At 44.8% G+C, this 22,463-nt stretch overlaps 1 protein-coding gene across 1 annotated transcript in view; it reads left to right on the forward strand.

Moving 5' to 3' along the window:
• Window positions 1-245: 245 nt before the first annotated feature.
• PARP1 (poly(ADP-ribose) polymerase 1) overlaps window positions 246-22,463 on the forward strand; it is a 73,597-nt gene continuing 51,379 nt past the window's right edge. The window contains exons 1-7 of the mRNA XM_084828644.1: window positions 246-499; window positions 12,647-12,809; window positions 13,179-13,297; window positions 14,842-15,056; window positions 18,060-18,156; window positions 19,797-19,913; window positions 21,585-21,761. Coding sequence (XP_084684770.1) covers window positions 380-499; window positions 12,647-12,809; window positions 13,179-13,297; window positions 14,842-15,056; window positions 18,060-18,156; window positions 19,797-19,913; window positions 21,585-21,761 — 1,008 coding nt within the window. The 5' untranslated portion in view covers window positions 246-379. The remainder of the gene's footprint in view (window positions 500-12,646; window positions 12,810-13,178; window positions 13,298-14,841; window positions 15,057-18,059; window positions 18,157-19,796; window positions 19,914-21,584; window positions 21,762-22,463) is intronic.

A 22,463-nucleotide genomic window follows, 5' to 3' on the forward strand; every position in this document is an offset into this window, starting at 1 on the left:
ATAACCGAGAGGCCGCCCGGCTGGGCCACAGGCCTGCGGGAGGCGCCGCCGAGAGGCGCGAGGACCGCCGGCCGCCCGGGCTGGGGACTTCGGGCCGCTCTCGAGACAGACCCATCAGCCCGGGCGGCGCTCCAAAGCGGCGGGGGGGGGGGAGAAAACCCGAAAGGCGCGAGCCATCGATCGCCGAGGCGAAGAGAGCCTGGGCCAGGCTGCGCTGTGGTCGAGCGCTCTGCGCTCGGCTGCGCGGGGCGGGAGGCTGGCCGCGTAGCCATCCGGCTGGTTCTCGGCGCCGCCGCCGCCGCCCCTTCGCCTCCATCCGCACCAGCCGCTCAGCCTCGCCGCGCGCAGCGTTCCTCGCGGGCGGCGGCGTGGTGCAGCCATGGCGGAGCCCGCCGAGAAGCTGTACCGGGCCGAGTACGCCAAGAGCGGCCGAGCCTCCTGCAAGAAATGCGGCGACAGCATCGCCAAGGACTCGCTGCGCTTGGCCCTCATGGTGCAGGTACTCTGCCTTCGCCACCCGCCCGAGCTTGGCAGGCGGGGCCCGGCCCGGCCCAGCCCGGGCGCGCCACGTTGCCTGCGGCCGCGGCTAGGCGCCTTTGTGGCTGGCTGGCGGGGCTCCGGGCGCCGGTGCAGGGGCCGCCGCCGCCGCCGCCTTTTGTGTCTGGCGCCCAGCAGCAGCAGCCCTCCCGATCCGACCCCCCCCTTCCCGGCCATGTGCCACGCGCGGGACAAAGGCAGCGCGGGGATGCGGAGCGCCCGGCCGGAGGAGCCGCCCTCTTCAGGCCCGGCTTCGCTCTTTGCAGAGCTCCTGCTGGCTTCCTCCTTTGAAAACCGCTCTCTGAGCAGCGCCCTTCTGCGGCTGGGGTGCACGGCAGGCTTGGGCTGCAACCCTTGGGCGCAGTGGGGCGTTCTTGTGAGTAGACCTAGTTTGCGCCGCCAGGCGCTCGTCCGCACGCCCTCCTCCTCTTCCGGATGGGCGAGATTTTCGTCGCCGCGGGGAAGGTTTCGCTGCCATTGCCTGCAGTGGGCAGATGCCTCTTTACGTAGGTGGCCGTTCTCCAAGTGAAAGATGAAGGCTGAGCCCAATACTTCTAAGATCTTGCTTGGGTTCTCAGCGCTCGTAAGGCGTGACTTGCAGTGCAGTCCTCCGCGTATCTACCCGGAGCTACGCCCCACTGAATTTCAAGCTGTGGTCTCTGCAACGACGAGGGCTTGGAACCTCAGTTGTGCGTTTATGTCTAGTCCATCTTGATCTATTTATGTATAGTATGGCTTGAGCTAATACTTTCTTATAACTTCCCCATACTTCGCCACAGAATCTCTGCGGTCACTATTTCTCTCCTCTTGTAGGTGTTTGACTGAGGCCCTGTATATAAGTGTTTAGTGCCGGAATTTTGTCTTATTGGTGGTTTGCTTCCATAGGGATAAATCTGGAGTTATGATTGATGCCTCCTGACACAGTATAAAAATAGCACAACTATTGATTATACACCAACTTTAGAATTAAATTCTGAAATGGTGTAATGTGCAATAGCCTTTTGGATCTGTGGGCTGTGGATCAGTATTAAATTTGCAGCCCACTTTCTAGGAAGTATACAGCAGCACCTTAGCTTCATAACAGAGAGCAGCTTTAGATGTTGTTGTAGGGGAACAGGAAGTGTATTGTACTTCGTATTCTTGTGACAGGGCAGCCTCCCCCAATCTGGTGCCTCCAGTATGGGGGGTGGGGATGCTGGGAGTTGTAGTCCAATACATCTGCAGAGCACCAGGTCAGGGAAGTCTGCCAAAGAGATTTAAAAAGGCTACAGAAAACCACTGTTAATCCTGGTTTTCTATGGATGTTGAATAGTGTTTCTGTATATATTTTTATTATTTCACGTATTTATATTTATAAATGCCCCTCTGCCCACTGGGTGCTCTAGGCCTTGTCACCTCTACTGTGAAAGCCTTGTGGATTTTTGCGTCAGAAAATGGCGTGAAGACCCAGTTCGGTTTTCAATCAGAGGTGCTGTAAGAGACTGCATTGGGATTGTATGCCTTTGGTTTTCAGGTAGCTTTGAAGCACTTTGCATGGCTTTGGGCAAGTCTATCTCAGAGCACTGATCTGTTTGACTGGATACTGCAACCAAGTAATATTTGACTGTGGTCAATTATTTCTGTAAGTGCCACCTTACCTTTTCAAGTGCATTATGATGTGATCTGACATAGTAGCAGGCGGGAGGGTTCCCTGCATCCCAGCCCTGCATGAGTGATATTCACACTTGGACACAACTTATATAGGAACCAGCTCCCCATCCTTTGCAGTTCTCTCCAGAAAACTTCTTCCCTGCTGCCTTTCCTTCCACAAAGCCCAACTAGCTTCTCTAGGGTTCAGGAAGAAAGAACACAAGTTATCACAGTGGCAACGATTGCAGGAGTCAAGACCACAACACAGTTCATTGTATTTTGTTGGGAGGAGGCACCTTGACGTGATCTAGTGTAATGCTGTGCCAGATGTCTGGGAAGGACTGAATTCTGGAAACATCAGGCTAGAATGCAGTAGTAGGGTTTGGTTTTTTTGTAATTAGTCCAATTCTCTCTCCTTTGTTGTTGCTCTAAATATATTAAGGCAGAATCCTATTTATGTTTAGACAGAAAAAAACCCTACAACTCCCAGCATGAAGGGAGTTGTAGGCTTTTTTTTCTGTCTAAACATGCATAGGATTGCGCCCTTAAATGATTTAAATATTTGACTGAGTTATTTTGATCAGGTATCCTTGAAATGCAGCTCTCCAGCAGCTGCACCGTACTGGCTTTATAAGTCAGTGCTTGAGAAACATGATGGTATGTGGTTATCAGTACAATTCTGATATGAGTTAAACCAAGGGTGAGGGGCCTGTTTTCTGTCAAGGGCCACATTCTCTCAGGGGTGATCTGTCAGGGGCTACATACTGGTGGCAGGCTGGGGCCATCTCCTGTTCTCTCTTGTTGCCACCCCCTCCCTTTTTCTCCCTGCCCAGCAGGCTGCCAGGGAAGAGATGAATTGCTCTTACCAGAGAACTGAACTGCTGGCTTGCATACAGCTTTTGAAATTAGTCAGAGGGCCACTTGTGGTCCTGGGACCACAGGTTCCCTGCCCCCCCCCCCTTGAGTCAAACCATTCTAATGGTATAACAGTAGTATTACAATGACTAAAAACACGGTTATGTGTATGAGATATTGGCAGATATTAGCCTGCTTCAGACATAAGTCTCAGTCTAATAAACTATAACTTAGGGCACAAGTCTATGCATGTTTAGACAGGAAAAAGGCCTACAACTCCCAGCATGCCCCAGGAGCATGCTGGGAATTGTAGGACTAACATGCATAGGATTTCGCGTTTTACTAGATAGCGAATGAGCATTGTGCCTGTCTGCTCCCTCCTCCCCTTTCATCCTCCTTTCTCTTGCATCCCATAATTCAGCCTTCCCCTACCTGGTACCTCCAGAAATGTTGGACTTCAATTCACATTAGCCCCAGCTCAGGAATGCTGGGAGTTGTATTCCAAAGCATATGGAGGGTACCAATTTAATGAAGGCTGCCGTAACTCAATACCTGCAATGTTCTTTAAAACACCATTTCATGCTAGGTCTGAACTCAGAAACTGTGTTGTTTAATCTCAGATTACACACCAGGCCAGTAAACTATGCGCTCCTGGTTCGGATGTAGTGGGAAACTATGGTTTAAGAAACCACAAAAGTATTGACTTGCAGCATGTGAAAAATGCTATTAGACTGAAATTACATCTGAACCAGGCCATCAACAATGAATAGATGGGACAGTTGAGATTTGAACCCAGATCAGTATCCTATCATTGTGTCCTTTGTGGGTTATATAGTGTAAAAGCCAACTTCATAAACTGGTATCTTTAGGGGAGTATTATCCTTGAAACTGAATGATGTAGAAGGGTAAGTTGGGAGAGCAGCACACAGAGTGTGTGTGTGTGTGTGTGTGTGTGTGTTAACTTGTTACTAAAATTGAATGGCATAAAAAGGCATTTAAAATGATGCAGTGTAATGTATTTGCTGAAATGGGAGTAGAAGTTGAGAGTGTAATGGAACCTCCAACAAGACACATGTTCAGGATTTTTTAATGTGTCGGAAAGAGATGCAACCACAGGTTAGATATTATGTTGTACTTTAACTGTCACCTCCTATTTTTGTAGGAGAATTGAATAAATGATGATTGTGAGGAAACAGATGCAAGTTAGTGGTTTAGGAAAAAAGATGTTCTCGACCTCTTTCACAGACCATCTGGCCTACTTATTCATTGATTTTGTTTCAGCCTGAGAATTATTTATGATTCTGAGACTTTTGTTAGAGGTATGTGTGTGCATGCATGCACATGTACAAACATTGGTTATTGGAAACGGTTATTAAAGCAACCTATCAAAATAAAGCAGGATTACAAAACTTACAATATTTAAGTTTGTATAGTGCATCTTGTTTAAACCATTAAAAATCTAACATGCTTATCCAACATACATTCACCTGGTTTGCATGACATGACACCCCACCATGGCTTAGTTTATTCACAGGGGCTGTTATGTTGTGCCAGGCACCATTTTTGTATGATGCCCATGGGTGGGTGGCTTGCTGCGGCGTGTCATTTCACGTGAATCCAGGCAGCAGGGATTGTTTGAGGGTTAGACAACCCACAAGTAACCCATGGCTTGTTTTAGGGTAATAACCCTAAAATGAGCCATGAGTTATTTGAGGGTTGTCCAACCCTCAAACAAGCCCTGCTTCTTGGGTTTGCACTATCTGACAGGCCATGGCAAGCAGGGCACCATTCAAAAATGGTGCCCGTAGGTGCCAGGCACGATGTGACAGCCCCTGCATGTATATTAAGCCATGGTGGACTGTCATATTGAAATATTGCGCGAACAGGCCCAATATTTCAACCATTTCTGTAATTTTGCAAATGTTTATACTTCATTTATTTTATATGGGCGGAGGATCATTACAAGTTAAAAGTTGCTTCCATGATTGCTTATTTCATTCACAAGAAAGTCTTCAAAAGCAGTCTTTCAGTATGGAATTAGCGGTTGCAACCGTTAATGAATCACTCTGGAACTTGGAGACCTCTATACTGAAGCTGATCCAGAAGGGAAAGGCTAGTGTTCAAAATTGCCTTTTTGCTGGAGGAAGTTCACTCTTTTCTTACTGTTCTATGACTTCTTCGCTCGTATTATTTAGTCTATTAGAAATTATCTTAATAGATTTGCTTCTAAGGCAGTTATTTCGTAGTGACCTAGATCTTTTGTTACCTGCAGCAGCATGTGGGCAAATTGAATTTATTTTTAGCTACTAATTTGCCTTTTAATAGAAGTCTGAGTCATTACCATTGGAAGTATGTCTTCACACCTTGCTTGATCAGTTCTTGTCGCTTTGTGAAATGTTTCTGGCCAAGAGAATCTTGGCTGTCAAATCAGTCGGATTAGGCTTGGAAACACTGATTTAACATACGATGATCCAGAGGCTACTTAGACTGGAAGCTCAGCCTATAATTCCAGAGGGATGGGGAGACTCATCATGTCCCTTCTCATTGGCAGCTGTTCACTGTTTCCCAGACAGCTTATTATCTGTACAGAAAAGTCTTGGCTAATGTACTCATGTTTTAGAGATCACTCCAGTTACTGGCAGTGGTCCTTAGTCCAGTCTTTTTAAAGAAATTGATCACATAAACATAACTGAATTTTGCTGTATAGGTGGTAAGAAACTTGTAGGGAATGTAAAGACCCTGCTATATATTTAATCTGCAGCTGGGGACTGACGCTGCAAATTTCAGTGGGCCTCTTGGCCTTGACTCAGGTTAATCCCCAAGTTGAACACAGCGAAGATTTTAAACTAGATTGGCACTGACAATATTGTGTGTCATTTTCTTGTTCAGTGAAACAAAGACATGTCAGAACTGAAATTTAATTTAAAATAATTTTTGTAGAAGTTTTCGTAAAAGTTGATGCCTGTAGACATTTTCTCCTAACATTCCTCACTACATATGTTATCACTTCTGCTTCAATAAATTAGGATTGACCAAGTAAGCATACTAGTGTAGATTTGGTGTGTTGTCTTTAATTATCATCACCAGATGTTGGAGATGCTGGTCTTGACTCAGAATGACTTGCAGAATGATACTATTTCGTGTGGTATGGATGTAAACTGTATTCCCACAGGTTTTGGTCACGTCTCAAATGTCCCATGCCCCTGTGCTTATTGTACCTAGAAGAACTTTATGGCATGCACCAGCTTTCCCCAACCTGGTCCTAACATTCCTGACCATTGGCCATGCTGGCAGACGGTGATGGGAGTTGCAGTCCCAACAACATCTAGAGGGCATCAGGTTGGGGAAGTCTGGCATATACCAATACCTGCATATTTTCATTCTCAATGAGAGATGTTAGGCCTTTTCAGCTTCCCTGTGACATCTCTGAATGTCATCAGAAGAGTAAGCAGTCTTGCCTGTTCCCATTTCATATTTAAGCCTGAGCAGTAGAAACAAGGAATCGCACTAGCCCTGGGGATGTTGTGGAGACTTGAATAAAGAATAACAAATCCATTGTTAATAAGAATTGCACATGGTATAGAAGTATTCACAAGAGGGATGCGAATCTCACTTTTCTCTGGTCAACCCACCCAACCTAACCCAAATGTGGTTTTTCTAGAGGGGTAATTGTGTTAAGTCTGTTGCAGCAAAAGCAACAAAGGATCTTGTGGCCACTTAAAGACTAACAAATTTGTTATGGCAAAAGCTTTTGTGGGCCAGAGCTCGCTTCATCAGATGAATTGAATGTTATCCAGAGCTGGCAGATAGATGCACGCATGAATGTAGGGAAAAAAAGAGATGTTAGCGGTGAGGTCAGAGGGGAATGAAATGTAAGAAATGCAGACAATGGCCAGGTTTGGGTGCAACGATAAGCCTGATAACTTCCTCTTGATTCCTCTCGCAGGCAGGAGCAGCTAAACAAACCACAGACCCTCTGTCCATTATTTGTTTAGCGTGATGTCAATTCCAGCTCATCTCTCCCCATGCAAGCCAGAATCATAATCCTGTAAAACAGAATAATGAGCTGTCCCATGCTGCTCTCTCTCACAGGAGGAGCCAAGCAGGAAGGAGTGGGCAGAGTGCACTCTTATCGTTCCCAATAAGCCAGGGTTCTGGAGAATCCTGGCTTACTGTGTGTGGTTCCTGTGTTGGTGACTATATGTGGCCTGTTGCTGGTGAGCAGCTATTTCAGGCCTGGGGCTGTTTTGAGAGTATGCACTATTTAGCAATAAACAGAGAAGGTCCCTGCAGCAAGACCTCCTAATGATGTTAGGGAGTGGAGAGATTCATACCAGACTATATATTCTCTGAGGTACGTAAGGCCCAAGCCATTTAGGGCGCAATCCTATGCATGTTTAAATAGAAGAAAGTCCTACAACTCCAAGCATTCTGGCTGGGGAATGCTGAGAGTTGTAGGACTTTCTTCTGTCTAAACATGCATAGGATTGTGCCCTGAAGCATTTAAATGTCATCAAAACTAGCAACTTGAATCATGCCTGGAAGCATTTAGGCAACCAATGAAAAACATTCAGTGGGTTAGACAAGATAGTCTTCTGCAGTTAATATAGGGCAAAGTACACAGTTTAGGTTCTTGTTAAGAGATCACTGAGGTCGAATGATAATTTTTTCGGAGGATTTACAGATGGTCTCTTTTGGCCGATTGAGAATAACCAAGTAAGGAAGTGGGAACCTTTTATATTGTGATCTAAATAGATCCAACATTTGGATGCAATAGTCAGAAAAACATAATTACAGCTTTAATTTGTATCCATTAAATGTAATCACAGTGCTTAACATCCTTTCTTCTGTTCAATTTAATAGTTCTTAAGTACCATGTTTTTCAGATTGTTCCATGGGACCCTGATGTTCATTGCAAGTTTATCAAGGTGTCCTCTGTGATCAGATCGGGAATGTTGGACAGGTTTCCCTGAAAGACAGCTACAGACCTGCCGTGTGCTGATGAAATAGGAGTAGTGGGTGTATTCTAGGCTGTACTCCTGCCCAGTGTGCATGGATGAGTTCTACATACACCCCAGAATGTGTCCCAGAATTCTTTGTAATATGCAGCGGTTCTGTGGCAGAAACTCAGGTGGACATTCCATTCTGCAGCAGACAAATTGATATTGAAAGTGTTCCTGAAGATAGAAAAGTTTTTTGGTACTTTTTTGTTGTTTTCAGTCTGCTCTAGTAAATTCTTGGGTGCAATTCTATTACTACATAATTGAAGTACAATGGGATTGAAGTACAAGGAGACTCAAAACTGTTTTGTCATAATTACTAGGACAATGTTAGAAATATATGAGATGGTTGTGTTAAGTGAAGAAAGTATTATTTGATTGTGCATTTTTTAATCTTTTAAGACCTTTCCCATATTCTCAATAATGGCTTTGTTTGCTTCTATGAAAGATGGCCAACATTTTCTTCACCACAGTGGCAGGAAAAAATCCAGTGAAAGAGCTCTTTAGCTTTGGTGGGTGTTTCCTGATATCTTAGCCACTTCGAACATAACTAAGCCTTGTTGTACGAGTTATGCTTACAGCATTAGAATGTGAGTTGCTGAGGAGTGGGTAGGGCAAGTGAGTTGTCAGAGGCATTGTAACAGGCCAATAGGGAGACTGGACTAGCTGAAAGCTTCTTGGGGTTGTGGGGAGGGATAGATAGGTGTGATACAAGCTTAAAATGAAAAGGGGTCAGAGAAAAGATTGTGGGTTCAACTGACCTGGTCAGATTCTGTCTTGAAGTGAATAAAAATCTGAACTTTTGCCTTGTTTTAGGGTAGGGGTGGGGAACATGTGCCCCTCCAGATGTTGTTGGACTGCAGCTCCCATCAGCCCTAGCCAGCATAGCCAGTGGTAAGGGATGATGGGAGTTGTGGTCCAACAATATCTAGAGGGCTGCATGTTCCTCATCCCTGTCCTAGGGGAAATACATTATGGTGGACTGTTGGCTTTATCGCTATGTTGTTCTGTATGTTGTAGTCTATTTATTATTTTATGTAAATTGTGCTTCTTTCTTTTTTGGTGAGCTGCTTTGTGGGCCCTTGAAGCTGAATGTTGGCGTAGAGATTTGGGAGAGTAGGTTGGTAGAAACGACGCCAGCCGGACACTGTTCTGTACTCCATACTAAAGACACTGTTGTAGTCCTCTGTTCTAGGGAACTTGGGGCATTTACATTCTGAAGTAGATGATAGCGAAAGAAAAAAATATGTTTGTTTAAAGTAAGAATTTGTGGTGCCCTGGGCAAGTTTTTAATCTAAATGAGTGTGCTATGGGTACGGGGTGAGTGTTTGTGGAGGGTCAGTTTTAACTAACTTTGCTTTTGCATAGTAGGACCTTTTTATTATTATTACATATATATCTCACCTTTTTTCCTCTTGCAGGGAACCCAAGGCAGCTTACATAGTCCTCCTCTCCATTTTATACTCACAACAATGCTATGAGGGAGGATAGACTGAGAGTGAATGACTGGCCCAAAGTCACCCAGTGAGCTTCAGACCCTAGTTCCACTAGAACCCAGATCTCCCAAGTCCCAGGCCAGCACTCTAACCACTACACCACACTGGCTCTCACTTAAAGTACAAGAGGTGCTGCCTCCTTTTTAGGGGAACAGAAGAGTCTTTATGTAGGGAGATGTAATTTTGAATAGGCTGCTGGCCACCCTTCAGTTTTTAGACAAACATTTGAAATTCTTCTGCAATAATAATGGATCACCATGCTGTGCTATAATACTTCAGGTGCTTTATGACATAAGCCTAACTTCTGCTGTGAGTCATTCATCAGCGAAATTAGATTACATTCCTGTCTGGAGCATTTCAAGAGCCTCAATGGGAGATGGGATGTTTCATAGGGCTTTAGGCTATCTTACCCTAAGTGCATTCTGGTTACACATGATATATTGCTGACTGTAGATAGGCAGGACATTTTCGCTATTACTGCTTTCATCTCGCACTAAGATACTCGACATGTGTGCACTCATCTCCCAACTCCATGCTGTTTAGAGATGTGCTGGAAAACTCCCAGGAAAAATGGCAGGGCAGGGGAGGGACCAGAAAAAAATTGAGGGAAACCCTATGCTTTTTTTTTTATTCTCCAGAGATTTTTGGGAAATGTGGGGTAAAACATACCCCCCAGTTTTTTTCCAGGTTTACCCAGGTTTTTTCCCAAGCCATCACATCTGTAGAACCATGTGCTTTCATTTGTGATTATCTTGAGGTGACAACTTTTTACCTGCACCTTTTTCTACCCTTTCATAGGGCTACGGGTGCTTCCAGATGGAGAGCTACTATCGCTAGCAATCAAAAGGCTTATTCAGTCTTTTCTTCCTTTTTTCCCTGGTGAGGAAAAAAAGACAGGGAAAGGCGATGCACAAATGCATGAGGGCTCCAAACTGAAGATGACATCAACTGGACCCCTGTAAAATTCCACAAATGAGGCTGGTGCAATAAAAGCTTCCTCTGGAAGCACCCTAAAAACAAGACTGAAGTGAAGGATATATCCTCAGGATGAAGCTACTCCCTATAAATACTCCTACCTCCCTACAAATAATAGGTCAAGTTGCGAGTGTAAGCAGTAGTACCTACTGGCACCTATCCTTTTATGTTGTCAAGGAACTAAAATAAGGCCTCCATTTACACAAGCAGTACTGTATTCTCTTTAGGAGTGCCTTTCTTGAACTTTTAGGAAAGGCGGGATTTTAAAAGAACACCGAAATAAATAAGTCATTTTATGTCTGGTGGACAGGGACATCCTGGGAATGGCTGTGTGGGTCCAGTCTGGTAATGTTTATGTGAACAAACAGATCAGGTGTACATGTACCTTTGAATAGGAATCTGTGCTCCTACTGTCTTCTCAGTTATAATTCCTCTAATTTCACACATGTGTGGCTGTTGTGAGAAACAGCAATATCACAGATCACAGGCAGAGTTGTCGGGGTCAGATTGCACATCCACCAGTCTGGAAATCCTGTGCGTTGGATCCAGAGTTCCTATGACCAGAACTCCACTCATTGGATGCTACCTGGTGGAAGAGGGAGGGAGGCCATTTTTGCCAATCCCTCCTTTTCCTGTGCCCCCTAAGAAACTACTCTGGAGGGTTGGGGACCATCTGGAACAGTGTAAGACATAGCGTGGCGGAAGTTGGACTCAGTGGCACAGGGCACCTTTTATCAGGTTAGGCTGATACACCAACTACGTCCTTACCTGGACAGAGATAACCTAGCTGCAGTTATCCATGCTCTGGTAATCTCTCATCTGGATTACTGCAATGCGTTATCTGTGGGGCTGCCTTTGAAAATGGTCCGGAAACTTCAGCTTGTCCAAAATAGTGCAGCAAGATTTACAGGGACTGGCCACCATGATCATATGAGGCCAGTACTTTTCCATCTGCACTGGCTGGCAGCCCATGTCCAAATCCGATTCAAAGTGCTGGTATTAACATTCAAAGCCCTAAATGGCTTGGGGCCAGGTTATCAGAAGGATCATCTTTTCCCATATATACCTGCCCAGACCCTAAGATTGTGCTCAGCAGTCCTTCTCTGGGAGCCCCTGCCAAAGGAAGTGAGGTGGGTGGCTACAAATAAGTTTTTTTGTTATGGAATGAGCTTCCCAGAGAGGCTTGCCTGGTGCCTACGTTTTACTCTTTCCCAGGTGAATACCTCCTTATTTCCCTAGTTATTTTAGTCTTTTAGTTCCTGTTTTAAATCTGTTACTGTATTTTAAGTCTTTGCATTGCTGCTAGGTTTTACTTTGGTTTTTACCTCTATTTTGCATTGCAATTTTAAAGTGTATAGTGTATCTTATGTTGTATTTTATGGTTTTAATTGTTGGGAATCACCCAGAGAGCTTCGACTATTGGGCGGTGTAGAAATAACCTGGAATCAGCAAAAATCAGTCCTGTCCACAAACAGCAGGAGCCCTTCCATTTGCGGAAGGGGCATTCTAGATCAGGGGCGGGGAGCCTCAGGCCCGGGAGCCAAATCCAGCATCCTGGAGCCCCTATCCAGCCCTCTGGCTCCTTTCCTCTGGCCCCACCCTCTTTCCACCAACCACTGATCTGGTTTGATGGCTTCCCAGCTTTTACGTAGTTTTCCCCCATTCTAAAAGGTTGGAATGCATCTTACTGGCAGTAAGAGCTTTAAGCTACAGTATGCTGGTATATGACATAAAGCAATATGCATATGTGAAATAAGCCCTGGATGAGGATGGGAGCCAAAAGTTAAAACTGCAGGAACTATTCATGTGAACGTGGCCAGGTTAGTAATGAAACATCCTCTGCAGTGTCTGGTAAACCTGTCACAGGGATAGGCAACCTGGTGCCCTCAAGATGTTTTGGACTACAACTCCTATATGCCCAATCGGCATGGCTAGTGGTCAGGGATTATGGGAGTCGTCGTTCAAAACATCTGGTGGGCACCATGTTGTTCACCCCTGTCCTATGAAGTAGGGTGGGAAGATGCACTGGGGAAGGGAGGCTGTAACTACCATCAGTAAACGCATTATACAGAGGGACATAATGACATTGTTTTTCCTCTCTGCAATGTGGGGGAGCTCAGTCTTTGTGCCTGAATTTTTCCCCTTCCTTCTCAGTCCCCCATGTTTGATGGCAAAGTACCCCACTGGCACCACTATACTTGTTTCTGGAAGCGGGCTCGACTGGTGTCCCACACCGATGTGGATGGCTTCTCAGAGCTGCGTTGGGAAGATCAGGAGAAAATTAAGAAATCCATAGAAAGTGGCAGTGCTGGAACAGGTAGGTGAATTGCCGATGACTGTCACACTTGCTATGTGAGCCAAGATAATGACCAAGGCTGGTTTCATGTTGACATGCCTGTTGGTTCTATGCTGAGAGCTGACTTTAAAAATTGAGGACACTCTTAGGAGACCTCCAACATGCTCTTGCCCATGGAAATGGTCTACAGAATGGGCTTGGTGCTGCCTTCCCCAACCTGGTGTCCTCCAGAAGGGTTGGACTGAAACTCCCATCATCCCTTTTACTAATGCCTGGGCTGGGGGCACCATCAGTAATAAAACCTGTTTTACATCTCGTGTGGCTCATCCCTGTGTCCTTCAGTTGCCCAAATCAGAACCTGGAAGTCATCTTCTTTCTTTCTTTTTTTAGGCAAAGGTGGTGACCAAGAGGGAGGTGGCAAAGGTGAGAGGAGTTTAAATGATTTTGCAGCAGAATATGCAAAGTCCAACAGAAGTACCTGCAAAGGCTGTAAACAGAAGATAGAAAAGGTATCCAGATATTAATCTGTGTGTGTGCATGCGTGCGTAAAATAGAGTGTTCTTAATTTACAAAGCCTGATATATTCTGTGTCTTGTTTCCTTCATGACTATTTGGGACCGTGTAGCTTGCAGAAAAGGTAAGTAAGGGGGGACATGATAGAGGTGTACAAAATTATTCGTGGTGTGAAGAAAGTGGATAGGGAGAGTTATGCATAATACTGGGACTCAGAGCCATCCCATGAAGCTGATTCAGTGGTAGATTCAGGTCAGATGAAAGGAAGTACTTCACACAGTGCATAGTTAAACTGTGGAATTCACTTCCACAGGATGTAGTGATGGCCACCCACCTGGATGGCTTTAAAAGGGGATCGAACAAATTCATGGAGGAGAAGGCTATCAATGGCCCCTAATCCTGATGGCTGTATGCTGCCTCCAGTATTGGAGGCAGTAAATCTCGCCCGAATGGGCTGGTGCTATAGTATTCATGTCCTAGTTGTCAGATGGTCGGCCACTGTGTGAACAGAAGGCTGGACTAGATAGGCCTTTTTGGCTGATCTGACATGGCTTGTCTTATGTTCTTATTCCTGTGAGATAACTTCCTGTCTTTCTTATGGCTACCAAATGAGCAGGGATTTAAACTTGGGATCTCCCTGGTCCAAATCCCCCATTCTGTCCACATTGGCTCTCAAGTACTATGTTAACTGAATGTCTTTTAGGTGTAATTCACTGGTGGTCAATCTAAACACAAAATAGGAATTGGAATTATTATTATTAAAACTAAAATATTCATAACATGCCAGTGAGATCCAAAGTTCAACTGTCTTCTTGTCCAGGAGGAACACAGCAATTTCACCTTCTCCTTCTTCTCCCACTCCTGCTAATGCTTCAGGAATAATACCTATGATTAGGAGAATTGATAAAATGTTTTCTTGGATTATAGCACATCTGGTTGGAGATGGAAGTGCATTTAAAACTCCCAATATAAAGACAACCAATCTTTAGCGTAGTCTTTTCCTTGATATACTATTTTTCTGTATGCTGGGAGTGCTCTGTCCTTTTTTCTATAAAATATTTTTACATTTCTAATGAGATAGATTTTAATCTGCTTGACCTTCTGTCAATTACTCATATCACTATGTAGAATTGTAGAGCTTTCAGGGACTTCAAAGTATTTCTTTAATCGCTTCATTTAATCAGTGAATTTTTGACTCCTCACTCGAATTGTCATTTGACTTAAGACTGAGATTTCAAAAGTATTCTTCATTGGTTGGAAGACTGTATATTTGCTGAGCAAGACTGCAGCCTAATTTACTTAGAGAACAGTGAGCAGGTTCTTTCAGGATACAAGGTGATATTAAAAGAATATACTAAACTGAAAACAACACTGCTGGACAACCAGATTAAAAAAAAATGTTGGGGACCACTTACTTCAACCATCAAACCTGTGTTTAAAAAAACTAAATGCATTACTCTGAATTGACATATCAACATTCCTACTGAAACAGTAACACATACAGTTTCAGGGTATCTTTATTCCTTTTTATCTACCGCAGGGTCAAATTAGAATTTCCAAGAAAATGGTGCATCCTGAAAAGCCCCAGTTGGGGATGATAGATAATTGGTACCACCTGACCTGTTTTGTCAGCCAGAGAGCAGATCTGGGTTTTCTTGCTACCTTTAGTGCCTCTCAGCTCTTGGGCTTCGGGCTTCTGAACGCTGAAGACAAAGAGACTCTGAAGAAGCAGCTACCTGCTATCAAGAATGAAGGGTATGTTCGATACGTCAGAAGGAGACAGTTTACACTGTCGCAGCTCTAGCTCAGGCAGTTGTGGGCCAGGCTGTTCTAAAACACTGATGCTAGGAAGTATTCATTTATTTCCCGGATCTATATAGTTCTTTGTATCTAACAAGACTCCTGAGCGGTGAGCCATAAAGGAAAGGGAAAAAAGAACCAAAATATAGAATTAAAATATTTAATATCTGATTATGTCAATAGAAATGTGGTTGGCCAAATCAGGGAAGGCTTAGTTTGGCAGGCGCTGAAAACAAAACATTGGTGCCTGCCTGACATCAATAGGCAGGGAGTTCCACAGAGAGGGAGCTGCTACACTGAAGGTTGTACTCTTGAGTGGACTCCAAATGGACCACAAGTCCATGTAGAACCGCTAGGAGCACCTCATCTGATGACCTCGGTGCTCATGATATATTTGGTGAATATTCTTCCTGTAGATTTTTCTGAACATCAGGCTGACCTGCCCTGAACTATAAGAACTTGGGTTACTGATAGGGAATGCAAGATTGTTGCATAGTCTTGGAACAAGTGCCCCAAAGAACAAATGGTGGCTCCTGAAGTCCTTTTGTGCTATCCATAGGTAGAATTCGGGGGGGGGGGGGGGGGACTTTGCGCGGGAGAGTGTTGGGGGTTTCTTTGTTTCTTTAAAAAAAACAAGTTCTAACCATCGTAGGGAAAGTTTGTTTGTGTATTTAAAAGATATATAATGGCACCTTTCATTATCAAATCCCAGTTACTTTCAGAAGGTAAACTAGAGCAAATCCAGAAACATGAGGTCTAGGAACATTCTTAATGAAAGCACTGGATTGCCAAAACTCTCCACATGCTGTGAAGTCCTAGAATGTGTATACAAGCCTTGCTTTGACTCTTGATGGTGGCGTGGCACCAAGCAAGCTGATTCTGTGCCAGCCTCTGTCAGGGAAGCCACTGTTGTATCATGTTCACACTTGTCAGCTGTTGCTTATGGTAGAAGGATCAGATTTGCATGCTTTCTTCCATGTGTCGGTCCGTTTGAGGCTCGTACTTTGCTTTGCCCAGGGCAGCATATGAAATTGAAGCTGGACAAAACATTTGCTACAGCATCTGGACCTGATCGGAGGATTGACTGTAAATGTTCTGTCTTGTGGACTTCGCTTTTGCTTTTAAGGGGGATGCATTTTAAGTAATCCTCTTGCATCCCATAAAAGATCTGCAAAATTAGACTACCTTTGTCTGCCAGGTTATTCTAGAAAGGGAAACACAAATTGTTGTGTTTTTAATTTTTTTAATGTATTTGCTTATTTTTTATCAAGTTTTTATTAGTAATTGTAAGCCACTTTGAGTGCCATTTTTGGAGAAAGGCAGGGTACAAATCAAATAAATAAAGACAATATTAGAATCACAGTGGGAAATCGCTTTAGCATGGTGACACCGTTCAAACAGCCTGATTTGTCATTGCATTGCTAGTTTGAAATCACTTGGATTCTTTGTTTTTGCTCAGGTAGCCACTGAAAACCTCCAGTGCATTAGTGACATACACAGGGCTTAGCAATTGCTAGATTGTGCAAGCAACTTCTTTTTGTAATAGGCAAATGTTTGCACCCAGGACCAAATGAGGCATTGAGGGAGACTCTGAGGTCCCAGTTCACTTCCTTCCCTTTTCCGTCTGGTCTATAGAAATGCAGTGGCAGAGAAGAAGACTCAGCACTCCATGGGCCCTTAGCAGGTTCCTCAGGCTGTTGCATCTTGATTAGATATCAGATGGCCTTAGCCCACGCAGCAACTGTTTGCAAGTGGTAAAAGTTCTTGGGGAACACCTTTTGATTTAGCAGGGAAGAGGCTTCGGTTGTGATGCCATTAACTGCGGTCTTTTTATAGAGCAGCAAGATGGCATCCTGAGGAGATTGACCAGTCAATGAACTAACGTTTGAAGAACGGGGTGGTTTTGGAGGGCTATGGTATTGGATGGCTTTGCTTAGAGAGCTGGTTGTGAGGCGCTCCAGGCACCAGAATCTGAAGCCTTTTAGGTATGGATACACAGAATCACCTCAAGCAGGTGCCTGGCCTGGAAGCTTGAGGAAGGAAAAGCACCACCCATACAGGAGCAAAGAGAAGTGCTTCAGAAGGTGCATTCTGAAACCATTTTCATGAAGACCTTCTCTTCCTCTTCTTTCTCCCAAGGCTGAGAAGTTTTGAATGTTTTCCACCTTGGAGTTGAATCAAATAGTCAAAATCATCTCCATCAGTAATGCATATGCACACACCTGCACTGCCTTTTCTTGGAGACACCTTTGCGTAGAGAATGTAATATGCATTCTACGACTGGGGGTTTAAAAAAATGTGCTGCTGCTCTTGTGGATGTCACTGCCAAAAAATCATGGGTTGTATCCAATGTTAGTCTGACTTAAGCCCCATTCATTGCAATGGGCCTACTCTTAAGTAGGACTAACTGGATACAACCCTATGGTGGTATCTACAGAAGGCTCAGATTACATAGTACATTCTTCACACAAAGATGTTCCCAAGGACAGTCATGGTGGATAGTGTGGAGAAGATTTTGAATGTCCGAGCTAGCTCTTACTCTGAAAGTTATGAGACCTCCCAGGCCTTGATTGGCTGGGAGCACCCTATAAGTCTTTCCAAGTCAGATCATCCTGGCACTGGACACTGGTGAGGGCAGCCAGCCAGGACAATGTTACTGCAGGCTCTCATAATCTTCTTGTGTGATGTTCTCAGTAGGTGCATTTTACTTACTCAGTTCTCCATGCCTCAAAGTGTTCAGTATTTGATGCTCTTCCATGTGATGCCAAAGAGTAGCTCACAAGTTTATGGAAAATATTGCAAGAGGGAATGGAAGAATGAACATGAAGCTGAAAAAAAGAAGAAAAAGCTTGTGCTGAGTATTCAGTTGATTATAAAGTGAAACCATTCGAGATCTAGGAAATGCAATGACATAACTTTGCGTAACTCTTCTTAGTATATGTTTTCTTTCTCTTTCAGAAAGAGAAAAGGAGATGAGGTGGATGCCAATGTGATCTCAAAAAAGAAACCCAAAAAGGAGAAAGAAAAACAGTCCAAGCAGGAGAAGCTGCTGAAGGTTTGTTTGTTTGTGACCAACAAGTCTCATAGAGGTCCTTGTAGGGGAGAATTCAAAAGCAGTGGGACATTATGGGTTATAATGAATGAGCAAGTCTGCTGGTGCTTGCTGCTTGATTGCTCCTGGCAGTTCCTACCAGTGGGAGCGGCTCAACAAACCAGGGAAACTCCATCTATGGTTTGTTTAGTGTTACATCTAAATCAAGGTCTCTGGCTTGTTGCTGTCCTGATAGCCAGAATCATAAGCCAGACTTTGTTCTATTCTCCAAGAGGCAAGGCTGTGTAGAGGGAATATGGAAAGGTTAATGTATTCTCGCTTTTTGGTTCCTTTTTAAAAGAAAGATAACTGGGCAAGCCTTTATAAGCATAGCAACTTAGAACCCCAACACCTTAGAAGAGAAAATCAGATTGAGCCGTGAGTATAATATTACAGATGCTAATTATGGAATCCGATACAAATTTGAGAGTAAAAAAATGGGGCACGTTTTGTTAATTGTGACAATAATATGTTTATGTCACAACACAGTGGGGCACCTCTAGCTCTACCCCCTTGATGCCATCCTACCTGCTAGACTAGTTCGGTGGACAATCCAGCCCCCAGACCAAAAAAAGGTTCCTTGCCCTTCGTATAAGTCATCCTATTTTCCTATTAGATGTCCATCAAGCAGATCTCTCCTAATTTTTGCTCTTTTTATCTTAGAGGGAGAAGTGCTGATATGTATGCATTTATAATGGACTTGATATGTGTGTGATCTGATTGGGTTATGAAAACACATTGGGCCGGTTTGTACAATAAGAATAGCCCACCCTGTTTAAACAATCCTCACATAACCCAGCAACAGACCATGGGTTATGTGTGGGTTGTTTAATCCTCACATAATCCACAGTCCCCAAGTTCACATGACACAACAAGCTGTGGCCAGGTGTTGAATATTCAAAATGACCACCAGCATGCACTGCAGCCCACTGTGATTTAAATAAGCTACGGTGGGCTGTTTAGATCATGCGAACCAGGTCACTGTAAGAACTGGCTCTCACTGAGTTTGTTCTTAGCACAAACCTTTGACAAATATCCTTTTTTATTTTGGTCATAGCAGTGGGGATCACATAGGAACAGTTGCCAGTGGGCTGTTTTCCTTGTGACCTAGACCTAGTTCTCATTGAGACTGGAGTCTGGGTTATACCATTTCAGACTGCTTGTTGGTCTCATGGCATGGAGATGGCATCTCTCTGACGTACTGGTTTGCTAAGCTAGAGCCCTTCTCCCCAACATCTGCTTGACTGATGCGGCAGCATTTTTATAAAGAGAGGAGCATTTAATAATGTGAGCTCCCAACCACGGTCTGAAGTGAGACAGTCCAGGCACAGCCTTACTGTTTGATTAGGAGTAAGGCCTTTGGAGCGAGGTATTCTTGTTATAATCTTTGCTCACAGTGTGTAATTCACATAGCTGACCTTGTCTCATGTATCTCTGTTTTCCATCTTCACCATATATAAGGTAACATCTTACATACCCAGAAAGCAGAGGTATACTATGTTGCCTCTAAGGGGGTCACGTTGCTCAGCATGTTGCTTGCGTGTACTGTTGTTGAATGGTTCCGTTAAGAAGGAAATCTCAGCTCCGCTATTTTGCATCTACAGGATCAGACAGAATTGATTTGGAACATCAAAGATGAGTTGAAGAAAGCCTGTTCCACCAATGACCTGAAAGAGCTCCTCATAGCCAACAAACAGGGAGTTCCTTCTGGGGAATCTGCTGTGAGTTGGACCCTGTTCTAGTTGACATTTTGACTGTGTTCACTTTTTCCAAGTGTTAATGCTCAGTGCATATTTAGTTGAACTTAGATAAATGATAACGGGCACTATCCTACGCTGCCTGTGTGCTAGGTACCAGAACCGACCGCTAGTGCAACAGGAACTGGTGGTTCCTGAAACAACCAGAAATGAATGGCAACACTCATTCCCAGAATGGAGCTGCAGGAGCTCCACTGACCTGTCCCATTCTGGAAGTGCGCATTTCCGCTCGCTTCTGCAGTTATTTCAGGAACTGTTGCACCAGTAGACGGTTCTGCGGAGTCTCAGTGGCAATGTAGGATACTGCCCAATGACATGTACATTTCTGCAGTGAAAGCCTACTGTGTCGTAACCTCAAGCAATATGGCTTGCACCCTCAGGTATTGAAGTTTTAATATCATTCTGCCTTTCCGGTTCAAGTAGTCAGCCTCTGATTCAGCATAGATGTAATTGTGCCTGGGGATGGGATATGAAACCAGGTAAAGCGTAATGGGGAGCAGTGTATGATCAAAAGACAGCCTGTTGCTGGTAAACTGATCTCTCACATGTCAAACCATTGTGGAAAATTTAGGGTCTATTACGGTTCTTAGAATATAAAGTGCTGATGCAGTTGAGCGAGAATCATAGGGTTGGAAGGGGCCTACAAGACCATCGCGTCCAACCCCCTGCTCAATGTAGGAAGCCTGATTCCCAGGCAGTCTCCCATCCAAGTACTAACCAGGACTGACCCTGCTTAGCTTCCGAGATCAGACAAGATCGGGCGCATCCAGCTCTTTGACAACAAGATGTCGCACTTCACCATTTGATTCTTCTTCTGATGGCAGACCAGTTGGAAATGATCCAAAGCTCTTGTAATTGGAAATTCTCTGGAAAGCTGGAAACATTGGCTCAGTGGGGTGCTGGTTCTATCCCACTGTCCAGATGAAGAGGATTTTGAATCATGAGCATACAGAATTTGCCAGGAGATGCTAAGACCCATGTAGACACATTTCCACTGCAACAGTGTACTGCGTGGGCAGTGGCTTGATTCTTCCCTCTCATTCGTGTGTGCTTCACTGCATTGGAGGCAGCGGTCTTTAAAATGAGAGAGAGAGAGTGAGAGGGAGTGTAAAGGCACAATCCTGAACCCTGTTCACTTCCTCTTTCTCATGAGTCCCAAACCTAGAAAGAGATGCATCCCGGTCATCTTACTGCAGGGGTGGGGCAGTGGTTGTGGGGGAACCCCTCCTAGCCTCAGGGGCAGATTCAGTTTCGGAGAAGCTCTCAGCAGTCACGTTCCAGTACTGGGCGGGGCCAAAGGCAAAAGGAATAGGGCCAGAACACCCAAAATACCAGCATGTTTTAGCTTAAAGCTAAACTGCATGTATATAAGACTCGGGAGAAGGATTTCAGCCTTCTAGAAAGCGGCAAACACCGTTCAAAAGCTGGGAACCCCCCAAATAATTGGCGGAAAGGGAGAAGGGGGTGTGACCATCTGGGGAATGGCTGGATTTGGCCCACTGGCTGGAGGCTCCCCGCCCTTGTTACAGCACAAGGTTGCAAGAGGCTTGAACATCTGTGGCTCCGTGAATGTCTGGCTTCATACCGTGCCACAAATGGGCATGACTCTCTTTTTTGTGTGTTTCGTCACTTTAGATCTTGGACCGTGTTGCTGACGGGATGGCCTTTGGAGCACTGTTGCCTTGCGAGGAGTGCAAGGGGCAGTTTGTGTTCAGGAGCGACGCCTACTACTGCACGGGGGACATCACGGCTTGGACGAAATGTGTTGCCAAGACACAGACCCCCAATAGGAAAGAGTGGGTCACCCCCAAGGTAGGGAGTGCGGCATGTTTATCTCCTGTTTATTATTGAATGAGGCAAAGGTGTATTTAATTGCATGAGTGGATGGGGGGGGCATATTTTGGGAGAAGGGAAGCTCTAGCCCAGGCTTCCCCAAGCAGATGTCCTCCAGATGTGTTGGACTGCAACTCCCATCATTTCCAGCCAGCATTGGCCATGCTGGCTGGGAATGATGGGAGTTGCAGTCCAACACATCTGGAGGACACCCGCTTGGGGAAGGCTGTTCTAGTCCTTCCAGCCATTACTTTCCTTCTGCCACTGCCCTCTTCCACCTCTTTTGGCTTCACCCCCTTCCTCTACAAAACCTCCCCACCCAATACACTTAGCAGCCCACTCTCCCCAGCTTCTCTCCCATTACTGCTTGGCACCCTGGTCCCTTCTTCTTGCCCTCTCACCCCCAGCCCAGTGAAAATAGGTTAGGGCCAAACACAGAAAACTGGGCTGGCTACTCCCCCCCCCCCCCCCGCTCACCACCCACTCCACCTGCAGCAATGGCTTTGATGGAAGGAAGGCCAAAGAAACGGGGGAATTCTCGCATGTCTTCCTCCATCCATCCATCAACCAGGGCTGAGAAAAACACGATTCGTGCAGGGTCAGCTGTGGCAGAGATTTTCCTTTTTTTTAGTTGCAGTTTTACTTGAAATTTGTAAACTATTTGGCATCAGAAACCCTTGG

This window comes from Heloderma suspectum, chromosome 1 (assembly GCF_057233095.1).
Source record: "Heloderma suspectum isolate Gila_16-S chromosome 1, 16-S_ref, whole genome shotgun sequence".
Classification (NCBI taxonomy): Eukaryota; Metazoa; Chordata; class Lepidosauria; order Squamata; family Helodermatidae; genus Heloderma; species Heloderma suspectum.